General features: G+C 58.8%; 1 protein-coding gene across 30 annotated transcripts; it reads left to right on the forward strand.

Moving 5' to 3' along the window:
- Nucleotides 1–27,967, forward strand: DAZAP1 (DAZ associated protein 1). Of its 30 annotated transcripts, none has more exons than XM_063599739.1 (13): nucleotides 376–2,110; nucleotides 2,351–2,532; nucleotides 9,873–9,913; nucleotides 10,577–10,743; nucleotides 11,040–11,105; nucleotides 13,449–13,556; nucleotides 14,647–14,695; nucleotides 18,178–18,260; nucleotides 21,145–21,298; nucleotides 22,271–22,300; nucleotides 22,526–22,666; nucleotides 24,819–24,995; nucleotides 27,033–27,967. In XM_063599739.1, the coding sequence occupies exons 1-13, from the start codon at nucleotides 2,075–2,077 to the stop codon at nucleotides 27,203–27,205; spliced, it is 1,407 nt and encodes a 468-aa protein (XP_063455809.1). In that variant the 5' UTR covers nucleotides 376–2,074; the 3' UTR covers nucleotides 27,206–27,967. The 30 variants fall into 30 exon arrangements, with proteins under 30 accessions (XP_034807698.1, XP_063455810.1, XP_034807699.1 ...); XM_063599738.1 differs by having other exon boundaries at nucleotides 380–1,596; nucleotides 27,030–27,967; XM_063599737.1 differs by having other exon boundaries at nucleotides 386–1,596; nucleotides 13,446–13,556; nucleotides 27,030–27,967.

Here is a 27,967-nt window from a genome sequence, read left to right on the forward strand (position 1 = left end):
AGCGCGCCCGGGCGTGCGCAGGGGCGGCGGCGCGGCGGCGCGGGGACGCGCGGTGACCGTTGGCGCCGAGGGGAGGAGGCAGCCGCCGCTGCCGCCGCCGCCGCCGCCGCCGCCGTTGCGCAGATCCGGGCCGCGGTTGTGGGGAGGGCGACGGAGCGGGTGACCTTCCGGAGGCGGGAGCGAGCGAGGAGGCCCGGGAGCGCCGAGCGTCGCCGCCACCGCCGCCATGAACAACTCGGGCGCCGACGAGATCGGGTGAGGACGAGCGGCGCGGGCCTGCGTCTCCGCCCCGAGCCCGGCCCGCCGCTCCCCGCCGCCCGGCCTCAGACGCCGCCCCCCGGGGCCGCCCCGTCAAGGTCACGCCGGCCGGGGGCGGACTCGGGACCCGGACTCGCCGCGGCTTCGCGCCGGGGGCCCTGGACGGGTGCCCGGGGTCTGGGGGGGGTCCTGGCGCCCCCGCCGCCGCTTCCCGGCTTCCCGTCCTGGGGGACCCTGAAGGAGAGCTTGAGGGGTCCGGGGGGCCCCGCCGCCGCCTCCAGACTTCCTGGTCGGGGGAACCCTGAACGGCCACCTGGGGGGGTGTCCTGGGGCGCCCGTGCCGCCGCTTCCCGACTGCGCGTCCTGAGGGACCCCGAATGGGAGCCAGAGGGGTTCAGGGGCCTCCGCCGCCGCTTCTTGGCTGTGGCGGCCCCGAACGGGAACTTGGGGGGTCTGGAGCGCCCCCGTTGCCGCCTGTAGGGCTTCCTGGCCTGGGGGACCCCGAATGAGAACCTGAGGGAGTCTGCGGGGAGTCCAGGGCGCCCTCGCCGCCGCCTCCCGGCTTCCTGGCCAGGGGGACCCCGAACTGTGGCGTGGGGGGTGGTCCGGGGCGCCCCCAGCGCGCGCCCAAACTTGGCGGGCGGCGCACGTGGCGAGCCGAGGCGAGGGTTCCGGTTCTGCCACCGCCCAACTTACCCCACTCGGGGCTCCGGGCTCCCCGCTCCCATCCCACCCCCCCAAAGTGGTAAGGTCGGGAGGGGTTCGCAAACCCAGGGCCCGGGGGGCTCGGGTCAGCCGGGGCCTGCTGTGTTTACGTTGCCTCGGCGCCTCCCCGCCGGGGGTGGGCTTGAGCTGCGGAAGGGAGAGTCAGCGCTTCCGAGGCGGCGACGGGCCCGCGGATCTTTGCTGAGCCGAGGCGTCCCCTCCTATAGGAGCCTGACCTGCTCCGGACCCCGCGGGGCCGGGAAACCTCATTTCGCTGTGCCCCGGGGCTCGGCGCCATTCTTTGGTAGGAGCGGCTCCTGCCGCAGCGACGTCGTTTTAGAGTTGCATTCTTCCGGCAAAACAGTCTGGGTTGGGTTTCCTAGTGCTCTGGTGTAAATTTCTCGGTGCCCTTAGCTTTGAGCAGCGCCCTGTGTTCTCAGCGCTGGGCTTGGCTAGTGCGGGAGCGGTTGCTGCTAGAGGGTTGCCTTGGCAGGCGCCTCTCCACCAGCTACAGGTCACACTTGTGGATGGGAAATGCCTTTTGTGGGTTCTCCCCCTCCCCAGACAAAACAAAAGAGCACCTTCCGTTGGAGAACCAGGATGAAAGCACTTAGCCCCTGCCTAGCCCGTGCTGTGAGTCCTCTCCAGGCACTTTGACTTGGCAGGGTCCGTGTGCCTGTGTGGGGGGGGACATTGCAGGGATGGGCCTGAGCAGGGAGTCCACTGGCCATGGGGGATGGAGCCATCGACTTTGGGGTGAGGCAGGGAAAGGGCTCCCAGATGGGGTACCTGGATTGGTCCATTCAAGCCGCGTGTGAACGTGGGCCCGCTCCACCCAAGCCGTGGCTGTGAGGAGGCTGGAGAGAGGTGAGGGCTCCTGTTCCCTCCCTGCATGGGCACCCTTGGGAAGTGGGGCAGCTGGGGTCCCAGCCTGGGTCTGGAGGGGTCCCACCCACAGCACAAATAGGCTCGCAGGCCACCGGACGCCACGGGCTGCGTGGAGGAGAACTGGAGTGCATGGACCCTGCTCTCCTCCCCGGCTGCCAGGAGTGTCCACTGCTTTCTAAGTCAGACTCCTTGGGCAAGAAGTGTTGCCACAGCCGCCCCTCGCATGGGAGACCGGCTTCCATTCTATGCGGAGTCCACGGTATACTCTGATCTTGCTGTGTGGAGTTGTTGTGTGGGTGAAATGCTTGTGACCCTGCGAAGCACCCTCCTGGCAAGTCCCCTGCAGGTGCAGTGGGTGCCATGCGGGAGGGTGCTGAGCTTGGATGGAAGCAGGCCCTCTCTGCGGCAGATGGCGGCTCTCAGGACGCCATGGGTCTGCGGTGTCCCTTACCCACTGGGGGGGCTCGGCAGCCTGAGGAGCTCCCTCTTCCTGATGCAGAGCCCTCACTGTTCACTGCCATGGAGGAGGCAGGAGATCCCGCCGTACCCCGCTTGGAGGGCTGGGCCTGGAGCATGCATGGGTGCGGGGTCAACGCCTCAGGAGACTTGGAGCTTGGGAGCCACCTGTTCTGGGACACTTGTGGCCGTCCAGCTGCTGCCCTGGGAATCCACACCTGGAAGGTGGGTTAGGGAGCCATCCTTGGGGGAAGCTCTGCTTTTGAGTCTGAGAAGTCGTCCCAAGTTTCAAGGGTCCCTGTGCTGGCTTAGAAGTCCACGTAAAGCTTGATGGGGGATGAAGGTCAGCTGAGGCCTGCTGGTGATAACGGATGCCTTACACACACCGACTTCCAGTCAGCTTGAGGGGGGCTGCATGCAGGAGGAAGCGCATACGTGTGGTGGGGTGTGGGGAGTCCCTCTCTGGATCATGGTGGGTTTGGCACGCGGACCCTACATGGTGGATGTGATGGACAGTGTCCTCATTTGGGAGCGGGGCCTGTCCTGGTCCTCTTGTGAAGGGTGGGGGACAGGCACTGACCTGTCAGGAGGGTTAGAGGGTTGGCACCAGCAGGTGGCCTGGAGCGCTCAGAGCACGCGTGATCAGGAAGGCCTGAGTCTCCAGTGTGCCCTCCCTGGCCTTGTGAAGTCATCTTAAAGTCTGGCTTGAGCGCCTCTGACTTGGATTTTGGGAAGCTGAGACAGCGCGGCCGGGGTCGCCACATCCTGTTGAGTAGCCGCTGGGTGCTAGGCGCCTGGGTGGTAGACCAGGTGTCAGGGATAGGGCCCATGCCCGGCTTACTGGGGAGAGGACAGAGGCTCAGAGGGGTCACCTCGAGCGCCCAGGCCATTGTGTTCTGCTGGCTTCCAAGGCAGCACACGGTCATGGAACTGGAGAGAGGTTTATGGAAGATTTTATCTGGTACACTGGGGAATGGTAAGACAGGGACACCTGGAAATATTGTAGGAAAGTCACAGAGGGAGGAAGGACTCAGCGGAGAGAGGAGAAAGCCGCCTCTGGGCAGCTTGGAGGATACCCAAGACTGTGGCCGGGGGCCATGCAGCTCAGAGCCAGGCCCATGGCAGGTCTCTGGGTTTATTGGGTGGCTGTGGAAGGAGACATCCTGAGTGGGGCTTCTGGCTGGGCCCCTAGAGGCCGTGACTGCTTGTACCTGTGCAGAGTGAGCACAAGGCACCTGGCAAGATTGTTGGTCAGGCCAGAGAGGGCCGTGATCTGGGGGAGGCTGTTGCAGTGTGGGGAGTGATAGGGAACCTCATGGGGCCGTGCCGGCCTTTCTGGGGCTCTCTTGGTGCATTTGGAGTTATTCTGAGGCAGGTCTCCTGGGCTCTGTCAGCACTCTGGCCTGGATCACTCTGGGGCACCGTGGGCACTGCAGGGTGCTGGGCAGCATCTTTGGCCTCCATTCACTCCGGGTCAGGAGTACCCCCAGTCGTGACAACCACAAATGTCCCCAGACATCACCCAGTGTCCTGCTGGGGGGAGAGCCACTGTCTGGGAGCATCTGTGCTTTTGGCCTGGTTGCCCCTGCGCTGGGGGCAGCTGCTCCTTGTGGTTTATGGCTTGTCCTGTGTCGGCTCCTTTGATTCCTGTGAATGGGCCTTGAGGGTGGATGTGCTCCTGACTGGCTCGCCTTGGCTCCGATGGTCTGGAGCAGGCCGGTGTCTAGAAAGGCAGCAGCATGGACCCTGGCGCTTGCCCTTCACACAGCAGCTCCCCAGTGGCCCAGAGCTAGCAGCAGCGCGCAGCGTGCCCAGCTGTGCTTGTAGCCTTGGCTCTAACCCTTGGCTTTGCCAGAGAGACTGAGGCACAGAGGAGTTGAGGGATGGGCCCGGGGTCACCCCAGGGGGTGGAAGAGCCGGAGCTGGGAGTCCACACTCCTCCACTGCCCGCCCCGCACAGAGGGCGCTCCTGGTCAGGCGGCTATGTTCATGGTGCGACCCGTCAATCTGAGGTTGTGCTGTCTTCTGTGAACTGAGGCCTTTTCCCATCCAGGCCTGGTCCCCGTGACACCATGTCATGATGTCAGAATCCCTGAGAGCTGTGACAGGGCTTTTGGCAGAGGCCAGTCATTCGACAGATGCTTATAGGCTGAGCTTCCAGCTTGGCTCCAGGCGTTGCCAAGGAGAACACTGGTCCGCCTGGGAGGGCGGGGCTGGCAGGGAGAGGATGAGGGTGACCACAGTTAGCACCCAGGATGTGGGCATTCAGGGGCTCCTTCAGCACACAGCAGCGCGTTCCAGTTCACGGACCGCTCCTGTGTTCTGTGGACCCCACACCCTGCAGGCGTGGGCTGGAGGGGGGGCATCTGACCCTGCTGGGGAGAGGGAGTCCAGGCTATGGAGGGGCGGGCTGGGCTCACTGGCCTGAGGCAGTGGGTGAAGTGGTCCTGGTTTCCCACCTGGTCTTAGGGGCAGGAAAGTCCCTAGAGGCTCTTCCTGATGCCCTGGAAGAAGAGAAGGGTTCCCCACACATCAGCCGCCACTGGGCCTGGACTTCTGCCTCTTGAGATTGTGCACGGAGCTGAGTGTGACTGGCGGAGCCCGGAGCCGGGGGGGGGTCTGTGGGGAGGCAGGCTCCTCCTGGCTTGGTCCCCCGGCCCAGCAGGAAGGGAAAGGTCGCCTGCCAACTGCCCCCATTGAGGCTGCTGGCCCCGAATGGCCGGGCTGGCCGCCGGTTTTTGAAGCCCACTCTGGTGCTGCCAGGAGGTCAGGGCTCTTTGTGGTCAGCCTAGGCCAGAGGAAGCCTCTGCAGATGGACTTTACGCATAAATACCGCACAGTCACCCGAATGGCACGCAGCAAGCGAGGTTGCCATCCAAAACCGCTTTTGCTTTAACAGGCAGAAGAGGGTGGCTGTGCCGGCCACCGTGGATTGAGCACCTGCCAGGTGTCGAGCTGCAGGTCCTGGGTGCCAGGCTTGCAGATCCTGGGAGATGTTCCTCATGACCTTTGATGGGCAGACTGCACGCTGGACTCCAGGTTGCAAGGGGAGAAGTGGAGCTCATCCCACGCCTCCCCCACTAATGAGAACACCCCTTTTGGGTTTGTGGGGTGTGAGGTCTGTAGGAGCCACGACTTCCAGTGTCGGAGATGCCGTCAGCTGGGTAATGACTCTCCCACCCAGCGGGCCCCTCAGAGGCAGGGTGCAGGAGCCACATGGCTCGCCGACCCCTTCATCTGCGTAGGCCAGCGTTGCCTTGCCCCGTTAACGTCCTCGGTCCACACGCCGCCAGCCAAGGTGCAGGCTGAGCAAGCCTGGAGCTGAGGACAAGCGGACTGCCAGCCCCGTAGCAAGCCCACGAGAGCCAGCAGCTCCTCCTTTTGGCCTCTGCCCGCGCCCGGCTTCCTGGACTCCGACGTTTACTTGTGTGAGAGTTGGTTCTGCTGCCTGGGCAGTTGATGGACAGTGTCTGGGAGGTGCCTGCCCAGGGCCCCGCATGTTTCTGATGTGCCGGCTTCTCACTCGCGACCTGGTGAGGTTGGCAGCCAGGAGCTTTCTTATTTTATTGATTAAAACATCCTGAGATTCAGAAGTAGGGACTTTGTGCCAGGGCCCTGGAGGCAGTCCCTGCCACTGAGGAGATGACCCTGCCTTCCAGGACTTCCTGGAGGCTTCTGTCTGTAGACCAGGGAGGTGTTCGCCGGTGGCTCCTGAGCGGTCGTGAAAGACACACGGACACAGGGAGCTTCAGCGTTAGAAGCTGCTCTCAAATATCTCAACAGAAACACACGGTGTGGCCGCGCGCGGTGCCTCACGCCTGTTATCCCAGCACTTTGGGAGGCCGAGGCGGGCGGGTCACCTGAGGTGGGGAGCTCCAGACACAGCTACGTGAAACGAAAGCTATCTGTTGCTGTCTCAGATTCCATAAGGACTGAGACTTGTTTCAAAAGAAACTGAAATTCTGTCTTGTTCTCAGTAATGAAAGTCTTTTATACCATAATTGTATATATAACTTCTGACTTACAGGAAAATTACAAAAATTCCCATATCCTCTTGGCCCTGCCAGACTCACCATTGGCTGACATTTTACCCTTTGGCACGTGGTGCCTCTTGCCCCACCCCCAGTGAACTGTGTGTGTGTGTTTAGATGGACCCTCACTCTGTCGCCCAGGCTGGAGTGCAGTGGCTTGATCTTGGCTCAGTGCAACCTCCGCCCCCCGGGTTCAAGCAGTACACCTCGAGCTCAGCCTCCCGAGTGGCTGGGATTACAGGTGCGCACCACCGAGCCCAGCTAATTTTTGTATTTTTAGTAGAGATGGGGTTTTGCCATGGTGGCCAGGCTGGTCTCGAACTCCTGACCTCAGGTGATCCGCCCACCTCAGCCTTGCAAAGTGCTGGGATTACAGGCGTGAGCCACTGCACCCGTCCCCACTGTGTGTGTTTCTACTGAAATATTTGAGAGTAGCTGGAGACCGATGCAGTCCCCTTTATGTGGACACTGAGATATCTATTGTTTTCCAAGAACAATGACATTCTCTCACATGAACACAGCACAGTGATCAAAATTGAGAAAGTGGCCGGGCGCAGCAACTCACGCCTGTCATCCCAGCACTTTGAGAGGCCGAGGCTGGTGGATCACGAGGTCAAGAGATTGAGACCATCCTGGCCAATATGGTGAAACCCCGTCTCTACTAAAAATACAGAAATTAGCTGGCGGGCGACTGTAGTCCCAGCTACTCGGGAGGCTGAGGCAGGAGAATCACTTGAACCCGGGAGGCGGAGGTTGCAGTGAGCCGAGATCGCGCCACTACACCGCAGCCTGGGCAACACAGCGAGACAATTTTTCAAAAAAAAATTGAGAAAGTATTTATTATTTTTTAAAATTTTATTTAAGAGTATTTTTTTAAATTTTATTTAAGAGTATTTTTTATTTTTTTTTAATTTTATTTAAGAGATGAGATCTCTGTCACCCCGGCTGGAGTGCAGTGACACAATCACGGCTCACTGCAGCCTCGACCTCGACTCAAACGATCCTTCTGCCTCAGCCTCCCAAGTAGCTGGGACTACAGGTGCCTGCCACCACCTGGAGTCTCGTTACGTTGCCCAGGCTGGTCTTGAACTCCTGGCCTCCCATAATGCTGTGATTATAGGCGTGATCTGCGCCCAGCTGAGAAAGACAGTACTGATACCAGGTTATCTAACCCCCTGGCCCTGTTTCAGGTTTCTCAGCTGAGCGTTTCTAGCCCTTCCCCCTTAATACACAATTTTTGAAATTTAAATGAAGACCGAAACTGGACTGGTCTGACAAGTTCCTTCTGCCAGTGAGGTGGGGGTGGAGGGGGTACTGGGCTGCTTGGAGGACACCTGCCTGTTACCTGGCTGTTGGGTGGGTGCAGTGCTGACTACAGGCTGCTGTTTCTTCAAGTGACTTGGATTTGGTTTGGTTTTCAGGGTTTTGTGTGTGTGTGTGTGTGTGTGTGTGTGTGTGTGTGTGTTTTTGAGACTGCTTGAACTTTAATTCCAAAGGATTGTGTAAATGAGCATTTTTCCGGTCGGTTCCAGCCAGGCTTGGGGGCCCTTCCTTCATGGGGTGGGGGCTGCTGCTGGCTCCTGCTGGGTGCCGGGCCCTGCTGGCAGGGATGTGGGCGGGGCTGGCCCTGACTCAGCGCGGGTACAGCCTATGGAGATTGAGGCACGCGGAGGCCTCGCTCCTCCCACGGTCTCTAGGCCTGACCTCAACGCTCCCTGGCCTGATTGCGAAGGGTGCGTGGGAGACGTAGGATTTTAAGTTAATGAGGCCTCAACCTAAGCCTGTTGCTGTTGCATGATCAGCATGGTTTTCCCTGAAATTTGCCTTTTCAGATCTCGTCTCTAAGGGTCAGGAAGCACAGGGCGGCTGGCACACCCCGCCTCTAATTCTTCCCGCCTCAGCCCTCCCCACCGAAGAACGGGGCTGGGGGGTTGCTTGTTGACGTTTTGAAGACGGCAGTGGGTGCCTTTCCTGTGGTGGGAACATGCTTTGTTTTTCACACACTAAATTTAAATTAGTCGTTCTTAGGGAAAAAAGAAGGAACAGGGACAAGCTCCTGGCGGTTGGCTGTGGCAGACACTTCACCAGGGGCTGACTCGCGGGGGCTGAGTGTACAGGCCCCAGGTGGTGGCTGATGAGAGGTGATGAGTGTGCCAGCCACCTTGCAGGGGTCTTTCCTGGCGAGCTGGCAGGAGCAGGGAGGAGCACGTTGCTCCTGCTGCTGGTGGGGCAGTAACGTGTTCAACCTGCCAGCGACGTTTTTGCTGAAAGCCGAAGCCAAGGGTGGTGTGGTTGGCCGTCAGGGATACAGGGCCCCGTGTGGGAATGGTGCTTTCAGTGAGGCTGGCAGGATTCTTGCGGCTCAGGTGGGAGCTTTGGCCTGCACGGTGTTTTGCTCTCTGGAGACCAAGGGTGATGATGGTGCTGGCACTGAGTCGCAGCTGAGATTCAGCTCGGGGACTTCATTTCTGAATGCGTGTCCTCTTTCCCAGGGAAAGCAGGCAGGATGGGAGAGTTGCCGATAGAACCACCTCTTCCCTGCCTCCTGGGCTTGGGGGAAGCTTGAATGACATCTAAGGCCCCGTGCCTGGGTAAGCCTTGTGGTGTCTCAGACATGCCCAGTGGGTGCCATGGCTGACTCAAGGTGGCACAGTCCCCATTGGGAGTTGGCACAGTCCCCATTGGGAGTTGGCACAGCCAAGGCCCTGGGGCCACCTGGAGCGGCAGTGAGGTGGAAAGGTGAGTGGGCCCTTGGGCGTCGCTGCAGGGTCGATGGCGGACGCCTTGGGAGAGCTCCAGCTCATCTGCCCGGAGGAGACAGCCCCAGGACGGGGGTGGCGCGGGTCTTTGGTGGGGGCAGGCAGGAAGTGCCAGTGCTGAGACTGAATTTCAGGCCCTTCTCATCTGCCAATAAGAGACATCCCCAGAATGGGGGTGGCGCGGGTTTGTCGGGGGTAAGTAAGTGGGGCCAGTGCTGAGACTGGAGCTTCAGGGCCTTCACTTCATCTGTGGGCCTCTCGTTCGTTCGTGAGTGCAGGCTCATTGGGAGGCTTCTGTCTGTGTCCCCCCACCCCCGCCCCAGGCTGTAATTCAGAGGCCGTGTGGCATAGGCTTCTAGTTTGCTGTGCATCATTTCAGATGTAGACTTCTACATTCTTTTTCCTGATTATAAAATACTCGTAAAAGCTGTAGGAAAGCGAGCCTGTGTCCCGCTTGGCAGCAGTGCAGGTGAGCGTGGTGCCGTCACCACTGGCCTGTCCCAGGAACTCATCGCCCGCCGCGCATGAGGTCGGCGTGCGGCTCTGTGGCACGGTCCTCTCCCCATGGCAAGGATTGGGATCATCTTTCATGTCTGCAGACAGCATGGGCGAGGCTGACTCGCCATTGCTGTGAGCTTTGTATGCCGTCACGTGCACAAGGATGTTCGCGTCAACTGCTTCTGTGGTTTGAATTAAGACCTCAGCTTGGCTTGGATGGGGGCATTTCTAAGGCGAGCGCTGTCTTGATCCTGAATGTTTTCTCATTGAATCGCAGGAAGCTCTTCGTGGGCGGTCTTGACTGGAGCACGACCCAAGGTAGGTGGGGAAGGGGTGTCAGGTGGGTACTGCAGATGGGCTCTAGGACCTCGGCCTTCAAGTTGTGTCTGCCCGCCTCTTGCTACTGTCTTGGATGTTTTAAAGTCCTTTTGACGTTGTTCTGATTTCTGGGCAGGGGACAGAGTAAGTGTGTATTTGCTGTGAGACTGTTAATTTGGTATTTCCATCCCAAGTTACAGGGAAGACCTCAGGCTGCAGGTTCCTAGCTCCGGGCTGAGGTGGCTTGTGGAGGCAGACAGCTGTTGTCTGGAAGTGCAGAGGGCTGGGGGCTGGCCAGGCTGTTACTGAGTTCAGAATAGGAGGAAAGAGTGTGTAGCAAAGTCGGCGCTCCTTGGCCACTGCCAGCATTCAGAGTTGTCGTGTTTGCCTTGCCTTAAACGTTGCCTTCCTGGACGCCTACAAAGTCAGGTTGTAACTGCTGGCCACTGCTGTGCTCACTGGCAGCCCCTGATTTACGTGAGGACCTCAAGTGTGTGTTGGGCAGAATTCCCCAGCGCTTCCCGTACACCCCCCACCCCCAGTGCAGCATCGCTCGGTGCGTGGCTGGTGGACTGGAGGAGTGTGCGTGCCGGCAGCACTGCCAGGCATGTGCCTAATGCTCTGGCCCTGTGTGTTTGTGTTTTCTTCCTGATTTCTGAGCAGAGACTCTGCGCAGCTACTTTTCCCAATATGGAGAAGTCGTAGATTGTGTTATCATGAAAGATAAAACCACCAACCAGTCTCGAGGCTTTGGGTTTGTCAAATTTAAAGACCCAAACTGTGTGGGGACGGTGCTGGCCAGCAGACCGCACACGCTAGATGGCCGAAACGTAAGTGCCCTTCCGGGAGCTCACACCCGCTCTCTGTCTCCCCTGTCCTTCCTCTGCTTCATTTTTTTCCTGGACTCTGACCGATGTTTGCGTTAGAGCATGTTTGAACGTGGGGTCGATTGGGAAGGATTAAGCCTTGGTGCTGAGGCTGGATATTGCAGGAGGATACAGGGTGAATGGAGCCGGCGGGGCGGGGCGGGCCCGGCTGCTGTGCCGTGGCTGCTGTTGTGCTGACACCCTCTTTCCTAGAGAAACAGCCTCTTATTCACAACCAGCTGATTTGAAATTTCCTGCAGATCGACCCCAAGCCATGCACACCCCGGGGGATGCAGCCGGAGAGAACACGGCCGAAGGAAGGATGGGTAAGGGGCTGGGCCGGGCGGCCTCCTTGTGTGTTCTCCACTCCACGTGGAAAGGAAATGCGTGCCTTCAATCTGCTGTTGTCGCTCGTTAAGATTGAGGGCGACACAGGTCTTCTGGGTTGGCACTCGAGCAGCTGAGGATCACCCAGATTTATCAGTGCCGTGAGTGTTTTACAGCCAAGAAAATTCTTACTAATCTGTCTTAGGGAAAAAAAAAAAATGACAGCTCATGCCACTGATTATCAGGAGCCAGTCAGCTTCCCTCTGTGCCCTCTGTGCCGGGCCTGCCCCCTCCCACTGCCTGGCCCTCCTCAGAGGTGGGCCATCCTTCCACTGCCGGGGCTGGGCCGGGCTGTGTCAGCTCGTGCTGGCCACTTTACTGCTCCACTTGGGATCCCCTGACGTGGCAACTTGGGTTCTCTGACCTGCGCCCTGGTGCTTGCCTGGCCGACAGGGCACCGTCCTGGCATGGGGTCTCCTTGGCATTTGGGTCTCACCACCACCCACACCTCACCTTCCTCCAGCCCTGCAGTTCTCACACCGGCACCAGGAGCCTGGTGGGGCAGTGCAGATGGAAAAGCTCTTAGCCCCATAGAACGTGCTGGACAGTGCAGACCTGGAGGCCTGCTGAGGCACCGGGTGCCAGCCTCTCCACAGTGTGGGCAGCAGGGTGGGGTCTATATGTATTTACATCCATCTCTGTCCACATACACCATTCCTAAGGACCGGAGGGTGCGTCTCCTAAAATGACGGCCACCCCTCGCATGCACCCACCGTCAGCACGCTGGAAGCGGCTGCAGGGAATCCCGTGTCATCTGTGTCCAGGCTGTGTTCCCAGCTCCAGGATTGTTTCACAAGTGTCTCTCATAGCTGATTTTTTCAGACTGGAATCCAAGGTTCATATTCCATCTGGTTATTAATGTCTCTCTAGCTTTTCTTAAGATATAATGGGCACGTAGTAAACTGCACCACTTGATGATTCTGACCCATACACTCATGAAACCATCCCGACCGTCACGGCAGCGAGCACTCACCCCACGCACACACTCATGAAACCATCCCGACCGTCACGGCAGCGAGCACTCACCCCACGCGCACACTCATGAAACCATCCCGACCGTCACGGCAGCGAGCACTCACCCCACGCGCACACTCATGAAACCATCCCGACCGTCACGGCAGCGAGCACTCACCCCACGCGCACACTCATGAAACCATCCCGACCGTCAACGGCAGCGAGCACTCACCCCACGCGCACACTCATGAAACCATCCCTACAGTCACGGCGGCGAGCACTCACCCCACGCGCACACTCATGAAACCATCCCGACCGTCACGGCGGCGAGCACTCACCCCACGCGCACACTCATGAAACCATCCCGACCGTCACGGCGGCGAGCACTCACCCCACGCGCACACTCATGAAACCATCCCGACCGTCACGGCGGCGAGCACTCACCCCACGCGCACACTCATGAAACCATCCCTACAGTCACGGCGGCGAGCACTCACCCCACGCGCACACTCATGAAACCATCCCTACAGTCACGGCGGCGAGCACTCACCCCACGCGCACACTCATGAAACCATCCCGACCGTCACGGCGGCAAGCAATCATCCTCAAAGGTTTATAGTCTCTTAATTCAAAGCAGTTGGAACAACTTAAAATGTGATAGCCTTGGATAGGAAAAAAAAAAAAAAAGGATGGTTGGTGGGTGGGGGCAGGAGGAGAGCAGCCCCAGCCCTAAGGGCAGCCCGGGAGCTGGACCAGAGACTCCTGGCTCTGGCCACCCAGTGAGCGCCGAGGCCCCGGGAAGTGGTGCCCAGGAGCAGGCGCCCTTGCCAGTGGGAGGCCGGCAGAAGGGGCTGTGTGGTTTGGGCCAGTGTTTCACGCAGCTCTTGAGCTGCTGGAGGTTTCCGTAGTCATCATTGTCACCTGCTGGAGATGTACAGCCTGAAATCCAGCTTCCTCTCTGCTCATTTCGTCGTCGCTGCTGCCTTTCCCCTGCCGTCCTAAAGTCCCTGCCTTCACACTGGAGCACTTTTCCACGTGGCAGTGGTTTAGCTGAGGCAAGGCACGCACTGTGTCGTGGGTCCGTTTAGCTGAAATGCAGCTCTGCAGAAACGCTCAATCCCTGTCTCCTTGGGTCTCTCTAGAAAAATGAGAAAGCGTCTCAGCAGAGCCCAGTGTCTTTGGACTTAGCGGGCTTGTGGAGTGTTCTGCTCTGGCTTTCAGCTGACTCTTAAAACCAGCGCGGATTGGCCTTTATGTCCTCCGCAGCTCGCGGGAGGGTTTGGAGGGTTCCCGTGTGAACTAACTATCCTTCCCTTCTTCAACAGCAGAAAGGACCCAGGAGCGATAACAGTAAATCAAATAAGATATTTGTCGGTGGAATTCCTCACAATTGTGGTGAGACAGAGCTCAGGGAATACTTCAAGAAGTTCGGAGTGGTGAGTTTCTCCCCAACCCGGCAGCACTGTGGGGACAGAGCCGCTTCTGCTCAGGCCTGGGCCTTCTTGGGGCTGGAGTGGCCGAGCCACAGGTGCACGGGCCTTTCAGGCTGGGAGCTCGCTGTCTCGTATTTCCCCAACGCCTGCGCCCTCCGGAAAGGTGGAAAGCCCAGCCTTTGCCTTCATGGCCATTTTGTGTCCCAGTAGGGTGGTTGGGCGGTGAACCAGCCTGACAGCCTTCAGGGCGGCCGCCCGATTCCATTGTGAACACCGTGGGGTCCAGTGTCAGAGAAGGGCAGTTACACGGAAACGGGGTTCAGTGTGGCCTGGGCGAGCCAGCCCCACAGAGCTGACTTTCCACTGGGCAGGTGGGAGAATGCCCGAGCTCCGTTGAGCCCAGTGCCAGAGGGAGCTGGGACAGCCAGAGGGGGCCGGCGGGGAGCCCTCCTAGTCACCCGAGGCAGGGGCGTGTGGTCACCCCAAGGTTCTGCTGGGACTCACGCCGTGCCCCGCAGGTCACACTCCGAGCCCCGCCAGCAGGACAGCCCTGCGTGCCTGAGTACTGTGCACGTTCATCAGGTGGTACCTGAGGGTGCCACGGGCCTGGGCCAGGAATGAGAGGCCCTGAGCGGGGCCTGGAAGAGCAGGGTCTGCAGAGGAGCTGTGTGTGGCTGCCCTGCCACTTCGAGTGAGGGCCGAGCATGCCCTTTGCTTCCCGCGTTTGGGTGGGAAGGGCTTCTGTGGGGTCTCCTGGCTCCCACGTCCCCTGCTAGGATGCGTGGTTGGCGTTGTTGGCCCTTCATGTCCGTCAGCACACACGTGAGCGGGGCCATGGGCAGCCCGGAGGCGGGTATCCAGACGCCTGTCCTGGAGCTGCTTCTCCCTGCCTGCGTCTGGCCCTGGGAGTGTTGGGGCTCCAGCCTTTCTCAGACAGCAGCCCCACGGAGCAGCTGTTGCCCGTGCACCTCCCCCGCTCAGGGAGGGTGCACCCTGTGCGAGAGTTTGGGTTCATGGGAACAGGCTGTGCCCTCGGAAGAACACCCGTGGCGCTGGCCCTGGTGCCCGTGCTGACGCCACTCTCTCCTTCCAGGTCACGGAGGTAGTCATGATCTATGATGCCGAGAAGCAGAGGCCCCGAGGTAAGGGCAGATCTAGTTTGACCTCGGCCTTCTCCCTGCTCCTCCCTCAGATGGCAAACTATCTCACCCGCCAGGCACACACAGGTGGCGGCTGTAGCAAACAGCCTCAGGAAGGGACGATTTGGAGACAAATGACTAAAACGTGGGCTCTTCATGTGCACCCCATTCAGCCTGTCTGTGCTTCCCGAGGTCAGACGTCACACATTGTTTTTTGGCTTGTTCTTTTGAAGTTTTTACGACTTGTCATGAGTCTCGGCCTGGCTTCTGTTTTTCACTGTCCGGAAGAGTGTGGTCCTTCTGCATTTGACCTTCCTTCACCCTCATCCAGTCCTCCCAGTGTGGCCGGTCTCATTTCGTGTCGTCAGCTGGGTCAGCTGGCTTGGTGTGGAGCTTGGATTTTCCGTGATCCATCCCATGCTTTTTTTTTCTTTCTTTTTTCCTTTTCTTTTCTTTTTTTTTTTTTTCAGTTTTCTCTCCTCTCTGAAGTCAGCAGGGCAGGTGGGAGGAGGGGTGAGGAGTCACCTCAGGGCCTCCCCTCATTTTCCCTCAGCTTCTTGCACACCCATCCATGCTGGTTTGTGGAGCTGGGACGATGGGCGCCCAGTTTCTGTGCCCCTTTTCCGTGGCTGCTGCTGTCTGTCCCGCCCGCCCGCATGGTTTTGGTTCATCAGCTGCTTTTGGCCGGCCACGTGAGCAGACCTGCAGCCTGGGTCTGCCCGCCACGTCCGTGCCGCCCCCGCACCAGCGGCCCAGGTCAGTCGGGGCAGCCCCGAGCGCCAGGTGGCGCCGCAGCATGCCCGCCATGCTGGAGCATAGTTTGCCATTTGAACCTCCCTCCCCACGGTCAGGAGTGCTCCTCCTCCATGTCGGTTACGCTGTTAAGTCTTAGTCGTAACTTAATTTAGACATACATGCTTAGTGACGTACTTAAGTGTTTCATAGTAAAGTACAGTGATGTTAAGTAAGCTGTTTTTCCTTTTCTCTCTGTGAATTGTGTGTGATTAACGATATCTCTTTAGATTTCTCTTCTCCAGGTGCTAAATTATATCACACAGGTACAGGCCAGTCCCGCAGTCAGAGGAGGGAGCGGCTTTGCTCCAGTGGGGTGTAAACGAAGTTTCAGGTGTTTCTGTCCCGCTTCCTCAGTGGTGATGTCGCCTCTTGACAGCCGCATTCCTAGACAGCGCTCAGGGCGCCTCCCCCAGGACCCAGCGCCTCTTGCACTGTGCCCGGACCAGGCGAGCCCTGTGGTTTCAGACACTCCTGCAGTTTGCGAAAATGTCTACTTCTAAATACGTTGTTTCATCACCGATGCTGTGTTCCAATACTGCCTCTGATCTTGGGAAACTTGAGCGCGCGGGAATCTGAGGGTTGCTTCTAGATCCTCCCGGTCCCCCTCCGGCTGCCCAGAGCTGGCGCCCCTTCTCCTCGCGTCCTGTCCTGTCCCGTGTGGACGGGACGTGGCGAGTGTCGCTGAGTCCACACTGGTGTACAGAGCACTTCGGGGCCAGCACGTGGCCACATGTCCTTAGCTGTTGGGCTTTGAAAGTGTCCCTTGGGTGTCAGGCGAGTGGAGGGCCGGAGAGACGCCGCGGCACTGCTTAGCGGGTCCTCCCAGAGAGCGTGTCCCCTTCCCTTGGCCTTTCTGCATCTTCTGAGACGGGTCTGTGTCCCCCTCCCCGCCACCTCCTCACTCTTCCTCTCCACTGACTGAAGGTCATGGCCATGTCCCTGTCAGGGACCCCGCCTGTGTCTCGGGCACACAGTGTCTGTGCGGGTCCCTGCTTGGCCCTCCCACGTCTACCCTCGGCCCGCCCGCTCCAGCCGCTGCCTCGTTCGCCTCTCAGTCCCCTCAGGTCTTCTCCATCCCGCGCTCCTCTCGCTGTGTGCCTTGCCCTCCTGGTCCCTCCTCCTCTTCCTCCTCCTCTTCCCCCTCCCCCTCCTCCTCCTCTCCCCCTCCCCCTCCTCCCCCCTCCCCCCCGTCTGGTTGCAGACACTGCGTGCACAGTCACGCTCAGGTGCACACGTGTGCTCAGGACGGTGGGAGGCTCCTGAACCACAGTGACCTTTGTCCCCTCACAGTCTGAGCTGCCCTTTCTGCCCCGTTTCCATCTTTCCCTGCCCCCAGTTTTGCTTGTCCTGTTTCTGCCTGGTCCCAGCTACAGCAGCCCTGGCCCCTGTCTCTTCAGCTTGAGAGGCCCCACGGTAGGCTGCTCCTTCCGGGGGCCGTTGCCTGTTCCCACCCCCCACGGCCCTTCTCTGCCGCACTCGTTCACGCCTCACGCCCGTGCTGCGCTGTCCCCTGCTGTGTGGTGCCTTGTCACGCACCCTGTGCCTCTGGCGCGGGCAGCCCATCTTCAGCCTGGTCTCAGCTCTTCCCACGTCCGTCTTTGTTCTGTGAGGTCTTGGGCAGCTGTCTGCCGGGCACTTCCATCTGGGGAGGGGCTGGTGCCGCCTGGGCCCCGCCTCGGGAGGACGGTGTGCTTTGCGGTGTCGCGCTCCACCTAGCCGGGGAGGCCTGGAGAGCCCGGCGTGCTCCTGCGCCTAGAGGAGGAGACCCACCCCGTTAGCCGGGGGCCGCGCCCACCCCAGACCCACTAAACTTCGTTTATACTGCCACTCTTGTGTTTGGGAAATGCTAAATTTTTTTTGCCTTTAAAATTTTCTGTTTTGATCCCATGGTGCATCTCGCTCTTGCTGCTGGCAGCAGAGTCTGACCTGCTGGAACCCGTTGTGGCCTGTATCTTTGTGCATTGTTTCTCTACCTGTATAGAACATGCATAGATGTCTACGATATGACCTCTTCTAGGACTCCTTGGGCTTACCCAACGGTGTTGCGTAAGCCTAGCGAGGCACCAGCTATGATAGATACTGTATCTGTTAACGCTTTAGAACGATATATGGCTGCTGTCAGCACTAGCTGCAAAGCAAATTGCAAGCCAAGGGGGAGAATCCTGGGTTTCAGAGAAGCAGACACACATCCACGGTGCACACCCCTGACTAAGGTGGCGCATTCCACGCGGGCCCCCGGCCTGCAGGGTTCACTGGCAATCTCTCCGCAGGTGAGAGCCAGAATATTCCAGCACGGGCCTCTGACCCTCCCCTGGGGGGCGCTTTGTCTGCCAGTAGCGATGGAGGCCCTCACCGTTCCCCTGTCTCCGCTGCTGCTTTCTAAGATGTGCTCCTTGTTCCAAATCTGTGACACGGAGCCCCAGCCCGGGGTGTCTGGGGCGGAGGCTTGACTCAGGCCTCAGTCAGCAGAGCCGTCACCAGGAGTGCGGACGTCACCGTCTGTCCACTCCGTGTGCAGTCGAGTGGTGGCTCCTGGGGAGGGAGGCAGCTGCCCCAGGGGCCCGCAGCGCCCCACACACAGCTTAGCTGAAACCCAAGGTCGATCCCTCGGCCCGTCCCTAATACTGTTCATCATCCTGTTTTGTGTCACAACACCCTGCTACCTTGATTCACTCTTCGTCGTTGGCTAGGTTTTGGATTTATTACTTTCGAGGACGAACAATCAGTGGACCAGGCTGTCAACATGCATTTTCACGACATCATGGGCAAAAAAGTGTGTAGTTGTAGTTTTATTTTACCTTAAGACCAAACCAAGTCTTAGGCAACTTAGGGGTTTCACTGGAAAGGAACATTCCTTCACGGAAAGGGTCGGGCGAGTTCGTCCTGTGAACCTTCGCTGCGTGAGGTGGGCCTGGGTCTGTAGACGTGAGGAGGGTCCCATCCTTCCCCAGCACCCTTCCTGCGGGGTGGGCATCTCTCAGCTTTGCTCCTGGAGCCCCTCCCTCTGGGTGACCTGGGACTGGGCGGGTAGGGGGCTGGGGCTGGGAGGCTGTGGCGGTGTTGGGGCTGGCTCCAGTGAAACCGCAGCGTTGCCTCAGGCTTGGTTTCCACGACCACTCCTTCAGATGTCTGCAAATCCCCATTGTCTGACACTGACCTGTAATGTGATCAGCAAGGGACCTTTGAGAGCCGAGGTTCCGCTTAAAATGGAAAGCACAGTGGAAACATCATGAAGGACTGGTTGTTTGAATTGGGTCACTTACTGTGGAACTCCGGCACCAGCCACATGCTCTCGGTAGTACTCAGCCACCATGCAGTCAAGTGACCTCTGGTTGTGTCATCTTCATACTGTGTTACCCCCGGAGGTGAGAGGGACAGGAGGCCACCCCCCCAACCCCCAGGCCAGCCCTTGGAAGGCATGTGTCAGAAAGGGGTCCCTAAATCCTTGTTTTACCTGGACCCTTGGAGGTTCTTGAGAAGTGGACTCTGAAATAAATAACTGGTAGAAATTCTACAGTGTGGAATTTCTTGCAGTTAGCAAAAGCTTAGGGGTCCAGGTTTTTGCAGGATTCCTGTCTTGGTCCTTTCAAACCAAGGAGGTCTGCTGGCTCTGCCAGGCCGCCTCACACGCCCAGTGGGATTCTGACCCGGCCTCCTTGGTGCGGCAGCGTCTCCCGTTAACGGAAGAAGACGCTTAGCCCCTCTGACAGGGCCATGGTTGTTTTTTCAATTAAAATGTCCTGGAGGGAGCATCGCGCTCATTATCTCCTGCCCCTGCCCTCTACCCCAGCCAGAGGTCTCGATCGCAGAACTTTTTTAAAAACAGTAGCATGTGTAGTTATTTTTGTATACATGTGGCTTAGATTGGGTTGCAGACTTCATTAATTCCATTTGAACCCAACTAAAACAGGAGACACAATCCTTGTTCTGACATCGAATGCAGCTTGTGGTTTAAAATGAGCCTGCCGGCTGCATGGGTGCACGACAGTACAAGCAGGGCTTCAAGGAGTCTGCGCCCAGTGTTTTAAGCGACTACCACACTGACAATTTGGGGAAAGCGTGGTCTTGATATATGGGGCAGAAAGAGCTCTGTACAGTGCACACACCTGCTGCCGTCCCTGGGCAGCCCCTGGGTCCCCCCAGCCATGACTGTTCTGCGCGAGCTCCTGAGCTGGGCGACCTCAGTGTGGGTCTCGCCTTCCAAGCCAGACAGTCGTTGGAGTCCAGCTTGCCCGGCGCCGGCCTTCACTGGTTGGCTGGAGCGGCACTTGGCATCGCCGCCGGCCCCTCATGGGGGTTTTCCGTTTGTGGAGTGTTTGGTACCGCGTGGTAGTTAACCCTCCATGCCAGGCGACTGCATTGCTGCATTCGGGTAGGAAAGGGTGAAAGAATTTTTTTTTGTTTTTTTTTTTTTTTAAAAGTACAAGGACCGCTCTGCTTTGTAAGCAGGAACCGCAGTCCCCTGAGGAGGGTGTGTGAAGACTCGCTCATTTGAGTTCTTTGAAATGGGTCCCTTGGTCCTGCTGTCACATTGCCTTGAGCTAACGGATCCTGTTCCCATCATAGGCTGGTCCTTGGGGCATTGGGCAGGTGGGGGCTTTGTGCCTCTGCGGCTGCTGCTGTCTGTTCTCTAACAGGCAGAACTGAGGGATTCTGAACTCAGGATGTGCAGCTCTCCAGACTGAGACCCCAAGGCTGACTCCAGGTGGATCCATTGTCTCTTTATTCTCATTACAATTTATCAGAAAAGTAAGACAAATTCAGGATTCTCAAATGCTGAGGCAGCCCCGGAATTGGGGGATCTTTCTGTTGTTAGTCCGCCCATATTTTCAAGCAGGCATTAAAGGAAGGTCAGCCACTGCGCCTAGAATAAGTAGGTCAGGCCTGCTCCATCCATTGTCCCCGGCCCCGCACCCTCCTCCTGAGAAGACTGTGGCTCCTGACACGTCTAGAGAGGAAGGGCCCCGGGCTGCTGAGCGAACACAGTATGAAGATTGCTTACTGATCCAAATGTCCATTTTATTGCATGTTTGTTACTTTTTTTGTTAGATGTAATGTAAGATTCTCTTATCACATCCATTCCCTCTGACATTAGTTTTGAGTTAATTGAGATTCTTTAAGCGTTAGCCTGGGGAAGGTAAGTCTTTATCTTCCATTAGACATTTTAAATTAAAAAATCTTAAGTAAAACACCAGCCGTGTTTCTCAGGTATGAGTTAAAAGCACAGGTGGGCGGGCTCCAAGCAGTCCAGAGGGCGATGAGGATGCCGATTGCTGGGAAGATCCTGGTCCCTTTTTGTCCCCATGTTTTCAAGAGGAAGGAGGACGCTGCCATTTTACTTGAGTGAAAGACCCTTCATCACGCACGAAACCCCCGAGGGCTCTGGGCTCGGTCCTGCTGCCCCGCAGCGGGCGGGCTCTGTGTGTCTTACGGTTGCATCTGTTGTACCTGAGAAACATTTTTTAAACAAAAAAATTCAACACAAAAGAATTTTTTAAGAAAAAAATGCTACTGGCCTAAATAAGGTTTATAGTTAAGTATTTAGTCTTAAGTTGTAAGATGCTAAGTGTAGTCGTAAGTTACCCGAGGGTGTGTCTAAAGGGAAGGGGGTGCTGGGACCCGCAGCCTCGCCCTAAACCAGAGCTCGGTTTGTTTAGGTGGAAGTTAAACGAGCTGAGCCTCGGGACAGCAAGAGCCAAGCGCCGGGACAGCCAGGTGCCAGCCAGTGGGGGAGCCGGGTTGTGCCCAACGCTGCCAATGGCTGGGCAGGCCAGCCCCCGCCCACGTGGCAGCAAGGATATGGCCCGCAAGGTAAGGCTGACGCAGAGGCGCCCACGGGAATGTCCCCCTTCTCGGACTTGGCCCGCGCGCCCTGGGCTGTGCCGTCACTGCGGCCTCCCCACCTCTGCTGTGCATGCACAGAGCCGCGGTTCACAGTGTCCTTGAGCCCCCGCGAGGTGCCGGCTGACAGCCAGCTCCCGGGCAGCACCCACAGCCTCCTCAGTAGCGGGGTGGCCACGGCTCAGGTGCCCGTCAAGGGCCTGGGACTCATTGTCACCGGGAAGAGCTGCAGTGAGCGTCTGCACCTCGCGACCGTGTGCCATGGCGGGTCTGAGCACGAAACCCTGAGAGGGCTGGCATTGCCAAGCTGAGCTCAGAATCGGGGTGCTGCCCCCGGGGGGCTTGAGGACCCAGCAGGCTTTGGATCCTTGCCACCTGCCGTTCCCTCTGCAGTGCCGTGGGCCCTCTGTGGTTAGGCCCACGTTGTGGGCCGTCCTCGGAGCTTCCAGCAGCCACGGAACCCCTGGGCTTGGCCGCAGCCCGACCCGAGTTGTGGGTCAGGGTTCCAGATGTACGTCGTCCGGGTCCCGAGACTGTGGCTTCCCTGCACCTCGTCTAAAACCTTTTTCTCTGGAGCCTCCCTTGTTGGAAACTCGGAGGTGCTGTGGGGACTGTCCCTGCCCTCTCGAGGCTTAGAGGTCTCAGGTTTCTCTGGGGTCCTCAGGTGGAGCCGGGAGGTCACCCGTGCCCCAGTCAGCAGACACAGTGCCCGCCACCTGGCAGGGCACAGAGGAGAGTGGCTTTAAGGCCTGTTCTACAAGGGGTGAGGAGTGCTTCTCTGCTCAGGGTTCAGAGGGCTCTGCCCTCAGGACGAACAGGCTCTAAGCACAGGAGACTCCGGGGTTGGTCCCAGCCCTTGACGTCCATGCTCTGCGGCTCCTTCTCTGCGTCGGACAGCTGGGTGGACACGGCGCCAACCTCCTCTTCTGTTCTCTTATCTAGGAATGTGGGTGCCGGCAGGACAGGCGATTGGTAAGTCCTTGTTTATAGAGCAAAGGCGGGGACAGAAGCCACATGGCAGGCTGACTTGCCAGGTGTCCTGGGGCAGCCGGCAAAGCCTGGTTCCCGTGTCCTGAGTGCTGGAGAGGAAGAGAGGGTGAGGGGCCTGCTAGGGCCCCTGGCAGGCCTGGGTCTAACTGTGGCCAGGCTGTGTCGTCCAGCGCTCTCTGTCCATCACCCCCGTACTGTGTGTTTCAGGTGGCTATGGACCGCCCCCTGCAGGAAGAGGAGCCCCCCCGCCACCCCCACCATTCACCTCCTACATCGTGTCCACCCCTCCCGGAGGCTTTCCCCCTCCCCAGGGCTTCCCTCAGGGCTACGGTGCCCCGCCACAGTTCAGTAAGTCTAGGGGGCCTTGTGGGAGGGCCTCCCGCCTGCTCCGGAGATGCCAGGTGGTGGGCGGGGTGATGGGGAGTCTTGTGTCACATGTCCGGCCTCAGCCACAGGTGGGGTGCCAGCTGGTCAGCAGGTCACCTGCCACCAGGCCCTTCACCTGCAGATGGGCTCCGTCGCCTGTGGCCTCGCTGGTTAGGCTAAAGGGCAGCCCGGGCTCCTGCGGGTTGGAGAGCTCATAGCAGGAATGTCTGGGCCCGACCAGTTCTCACAGGCTCCTCAGGAGACAGAGCCTGTACTTCGTGTCTTAGCCTCATACTTCAGGATTAGGGGGGCATTTGTTTAAGGGTGCGCAAGCTCTAATTCTTTTTTTTTTTTTTTTTGAGATGGAGTTTCACTCTGTAGCCCAGGCTGGAGCGCAGTGGCGCAATCGCGGCTCACTGCAAGCTCCGCCTCCTGGGTTCACACCATTCTCCTGCCTCAGTCTCCCGAGTAGCTGGGACTACAGGCGCTCGCCACCACGCCCGGCTAATTTTTTTGTATTTTTAGTAGAGACGGGGTTTCACCATGTTAGCCAGGATGGTCTCGATCTCCTGACCTTGTGATCCGCCTGCCTCGGCCTCCCAAAGTGCTGGGATTACAGGCGTGAGTGACCGCGCCCAGCCTCACAGGCTCTAATTCTTGACTAATTTTCCTGTACACGTCACTTGTAATTAAAAAGCTGAGTGTAAGATCAGCCGACACACCCAGGGTTTTATTTTATTTTATTTATTTATTTATGGTTTTTTTTTGACATGGAGTCTCACTCTGTCGCCCAGGCTAGAGTGCAGTGGCGCCATCTCGGCTCACTGCAAGCTCCACCTCCTGGGTTCACGCCATTCTCCTGCCTCAGTCTCCTGAGTAGCTGGGACTACAGGCGCCCGCCACCACACCTGGCTAATTTTTTTGTATTTTTAGTAGAGACAGGGTTTCACCGTGTTAGGCAGGATGGTCTCGATCTCCTGACCTCGTGATTCGCCCGCCTCGGCCTCCCAAAGTGCTGGGATTAGAGACGTGAGCCACCGCGTCCGAACTATTTTATTTATTTTTTTGAGATGGAGTTTCACTTTTGTTGCCCAGGCTTGAGTGCAGTGCCCCGATCTTGGCTCACTACAACCTCTGCCTCCTGGGTTCAAGCGATTCTCCTGCCTCAGTGTCCTGAGTAGCTGGGATTACAGGCGTCTGCCACCACGCCCGGCTAATTTTGTATTTTTAGTAGAGAACAGGTTTCACTATGTTGGTCAGGCTGGTCTCGAACTCCTGACCTCAGTGCATCCAGAATTTTAGACGGGGCCCCCAGGGTGAGGTCTTGGCACCCTCCAGTAGAGAAGAAGGGACATGGGCCATACGTGGGGTGTCCTTTCTGGGAGCCTTGCATCCCTTATCTGCCTAGCCAGGGATTGCACCTCACAGCACGCAGCCAGCAGGAACGGCACCGTGATCTGATTTCACCTGCGGGCCCTGGGCCCTGGGGGTGTTTGACAATTGGGGCATATCACAGTGTGAGCTAGTCCCGTCTCGGGGGTTTGGAGGCTCCACGTGGCCGTGGTACAGGAGCAGGCAGTTCCATCCTCTGGCCTGGATCAGGCTCTGCACACGGAGGCCTGTGGGCCAGATGACTGACAGGAGGGGAGCTGGGTGGAACCTCGGCCTGCCTGATATCCAGCAACAGAGGGCAAGGGCGGCAGCACCTCCAGCATGACAGTCCCTTCCAAGCACGTCAGGATGCTCCCTTGCCTGTGCTGGCAGCTTCCTAAACATGGGGACTGGGCATGGTGGCAGGTTTTTGTCCTTCTGAAACAGCAATTTTGCTGTGAGGTTACTTGCTCCTTGAGTTCTTGTCTGAGGCCCACCTGGCGGCTGCTCCGTGAGGAACGAGGTGGCCCTGCTGCAGCTCAGCATCCCGCCACGCTCCCAGGAGCGTGTGTTTCCTGGGGGGAGCGGCCCGGGACCGTGGCTCTGTGGTCCATTCTGTGGATGTCCACAAGGCCTGGGCGTTCTGTGGGTTTGGGTGGCAGTCCCGTCTGGGCAGCTCCTGCTGGGCTGGGCGTGGGTCTCCTGCTGGTCTGCCCCCAGCTGCACAACGTGTCTTGTGCCTTGCCCTCTTGTACCTCTGCAGGTTTTGGCTACGGGCCTCCACCTCCACCGCCAGATCAGTTTGCCCCTCCGGGGGTTCCTCCTCCACCAGCCACTCCCGGGGCAGCACCTCTGGCTTTCCCACCGCCTCCGTCTCAGGCCGCCCCGGACATGAGCAAGCCCCCGACAGCTCAGCCAGACTTCCCCTATGGTCAGTATGGTAAGTGGTCTCCTGCCATGCTGCGTCCCCGCTGGCCCCAGGACCCTGGGCACGGCCTGCCTTCTTCTGCTTCCTCCCCTGCTGGACGCCCCCCAGCCTTTACCTGGTGGGAAAGGGGAGAGGGAGGAGAGGGGGGTGTGGGGGTTGTTGGAGAGATCTCGTGGCAACTCGGGTCCAGCAGAAGGGAGCGTGGGAGTCTTGTCGCAGCAGAGCACTCGTCGTACAGCAGGTGCTGCAGGGCCTGCATGTGTGGGAACCTGAGTGGCGACTGGGTCGAGGGAAGTGAGTCCCAGGCAGCTGTGATCATTGTCTCGAGGTTCAGGCCCTCGGTGTGGGTCCCGGGTGCACTGGCCCCTTGGTGGGTTCCAGTTTCTGGCGTCATCAGCCTCCTGCTGGGTCCAGACCCCGCTTGGGGCAGAAGCTGGGTCTGTAGTAGGCGTGGCCTGGACGTGGGCTTCGCCCTGGACTGGATGGCTGTCGTGGCTTGGGTCTGCCTGGACGTGATCTGCAGGCAGCGCATGTGCTTCCGGGGCAGGAGCTTGTGGGGGGCGGGGTCAGCATGGGTCAAGGTCTGCATGTCAGTAGTTCTCGCCCTGCACTGAGCCAGGAGTCCCAGCAGCCTTGCTCAGGACCAACACGGTGGCCTCAGTGGGCAGGGCTCCAACCACGGTCAGCTCCTCCAGCACCAGGGGTCATTCACAAGCAGGGTTTGAGAACATGGGGCACCTGTCTCCAGGTGGCCACGGGCTTCCGGGGTGCCTGTGAACACGCTTCCTTTCGGCCTGGTGGAGGCCGGGGCGTGGGAGCTGTGTTTGGCCCACCCACCTCGCATGGCTGTGGTTCCCCTGCCCCCACGCCCAGGCCTTGGGCCGAGGTTGCCGCATGTGTGGGTTCTTGACCCACTCACCACCAAACCCTGGCGTGTCTGAGACTGGCAGGGGGGTGTGAGGCGCCCGGTTGGGGCGTGGCGTGTGTCAGCCGCTGCTCTTGGTGGCGGCTGCTTGGGTTGGTCACCCTGGTCTCGTCTCTTGCCAGGCCTGGGTTCCTATTCTCCAGCCCCGCCGGGCTGCGGCCCACACTTTGTTTACAGTCTTATGGTCAGGCTGAGCAGTGATGTGGCCTAGGTAGGTGCCGCCTCCTTCTCCAGGGTCCTCCCACCCGCCTGCACCGGGAGGTGGACGTGGCTTCCTCTGCCGTCCCGGGCGGGGGTGGACGCTGGCGGTGCCCTCTGGGAAGGGGCCCTTGCCGGTGCCAAGACATTGGCCACAAGCCTTCAGCGGGCCCAGGATCCCCCAGAGAGAGCCCACGCCCACCTGTGCCCACGTGCACCGGAATGGGAACCCAGAGGTCGTGGGAGGGGCTTCCTGCAAGGTGTGCAGCGGGGTGGGGAGCGGCGTGAGCAGCTCTGTCCTTGTAAAGACACCGCTGTCCACGCTCCTGAGGTCGGCTGTGTGGGCCGGACGGGCTGCAGGGTGTGCTGGCCCCTCAGCCAGTGGTGTCACTGGGGCAGTCAGGTTGGGCCCAGAAACCCTTCCCTGACACGTGCCACCGATGGACGTGCCCTGACAGGAAGGACAACGTGGGGTCTGGTCTGCGATGGAGGGGCAGGCCCTGTATCGCTGCAAGGGCCCGTCAGGGGTTTTCTGAAACTCCGAGAGCCAGCTTTCTAGAAGCCTGGTCCACCGTGCCTTGGGCCATGTGTGTCTCCAAGCCCCGAGGCTTCTCTACCTCCCCTCACCACCCCCAACCACGTCTTCGGGATTGAACAGGGAAGCGGTGAGGTTACGTGGGCCATGGAGGGCTCTGGAAGCCGCTTTTCTCTGTGTGTGCCCCTGCTCACATGTTTTTGAGGGAGAGAACACGCCCGGGGTCCTCTCCCTGGCCCAGGTGCTGGCCTCAGAAGGGCCCCACCCGCACCCCGTGGGGCCTGTGGACTCAAGGCAGGCTCGGCGGAGCTGTGTCCAGGTGGCCTCGCTCGATGGCAGTGCCAACCGCCCGGGGACCGCCCCAAGCTCACAGGACTCTCTCCCCCAGCAGGTTACGGGCAGGACTTGAGTGGCTTTGGACAGGGCTTCTCGGACCCCAGCCAGCAGCCTCCTTCCTATGGGGGTCCCTCCGTGCCAGGGTCGGGGGGCCCCCCCGCCGGTGGCAGCGGCTTTGGACGAGGGCAGAACCACAACGTGCAAGGGTTCCACCCCTACCGACGCTAGCCCGCGGCGCCGCGACGTCTGCACGGCCCAGACCCAGGATTCCAAACTTGTGAACTCGTGACAATCACAAACGTGGCGGCAAAGTAGCGACTCAACCTTGGGGGGGGCGGGGGGAGGGCGCGAGGCTTTTGGAGCGGCTGTGGGTGTCGTCTGGACTGAGGTTTTTAAATATTTCTTTCTCTAACCCATCAGCACAATAAAAAAAAAGTCACTGGTTCAACAACAGGGTTTAAAAAAAATGTCTTCAGCTTTAATTCAAAACTTCAGGTTTCTTTTTCTTCCTTTTTTTGGAAATTATTTTCCTGAGCCTTTTGTTTTACAGTATATTGTAAACTTTTATGTTAAAGAAAAAATATACATTTACAAATTGTGAGATTTTTAAGAGAAATTTTCTACGATGTATACTGGCTTATTTTTTAATTTAAAACAGGGTTTCCGTCGGCACTGGTGGAGGGGTGCGCTGTTAGTCCCTCGCTCCTGGCTTTGGGGGTTGGGACTTGGTGGTCCAGAAACTCTGGGAGCTTCAAGAAGAAATCTACTGAGTGTATTTCTGTTTTTTGTTTAATTCCTTGCTTTTGTCGACCTGCTTGGTAGCGTCTGAGGTGAACTGTGGGGATTGCGCACAGCCAGCCGCGTGGATCCCACGTGGCGCTGAACCGAACGAGTAGGAAGCCTTTCTCCCCAGGCACGTGGCTTCAGGGCGTTTCCCATTGACCAGTTTGACCCTGGTTTGAATAAAGAGAAGTGCGTTTGCATTAGAAA

The sequence above is a fragment of the Pan paniscus genome, chromosome 20 (genome assembly GCF_029289425.2).
Source record: "Pan paniscus chromosome 20, NHGRI_mPanPan1-v2.0_pri, whole genome shotgun sequence".
In the NCBI taxonomy this organism is placed as follows: Eukaryota; Metazoa; Chordata; class Mammalia; order Primates; family Hominidae; genus Pan; species Pan paniscus.

What these genes read in the sequence shown, in the direction of transcription:
- DAZAP1 (XM_063599728.1), top strand. Translation starts at nt 2,075, where the DNA reads ATGGGAGACCGGCTTCCATTCTATGCGGAGTCCACGGTATACTCTGAT. An exon ending in CGAGAAGCAGAGGCCCCGAG is followed by an intron (nt 14,696 to 18,177) that starts GTAAGGGCAGAT and finishes GTCGTTGGCTAG; the next exon opens with GTTTTGGATTTATTACTTTC. An exon ending in GCCGGCAGGACAGGCGATTG is followed by an intron (nt 22,301 to 22,525) that starts GTAAGTCCTTGT and finishes TGTGTGTTTCAG; the next exon opens with GTGGCTATGGACCGCCCCCT.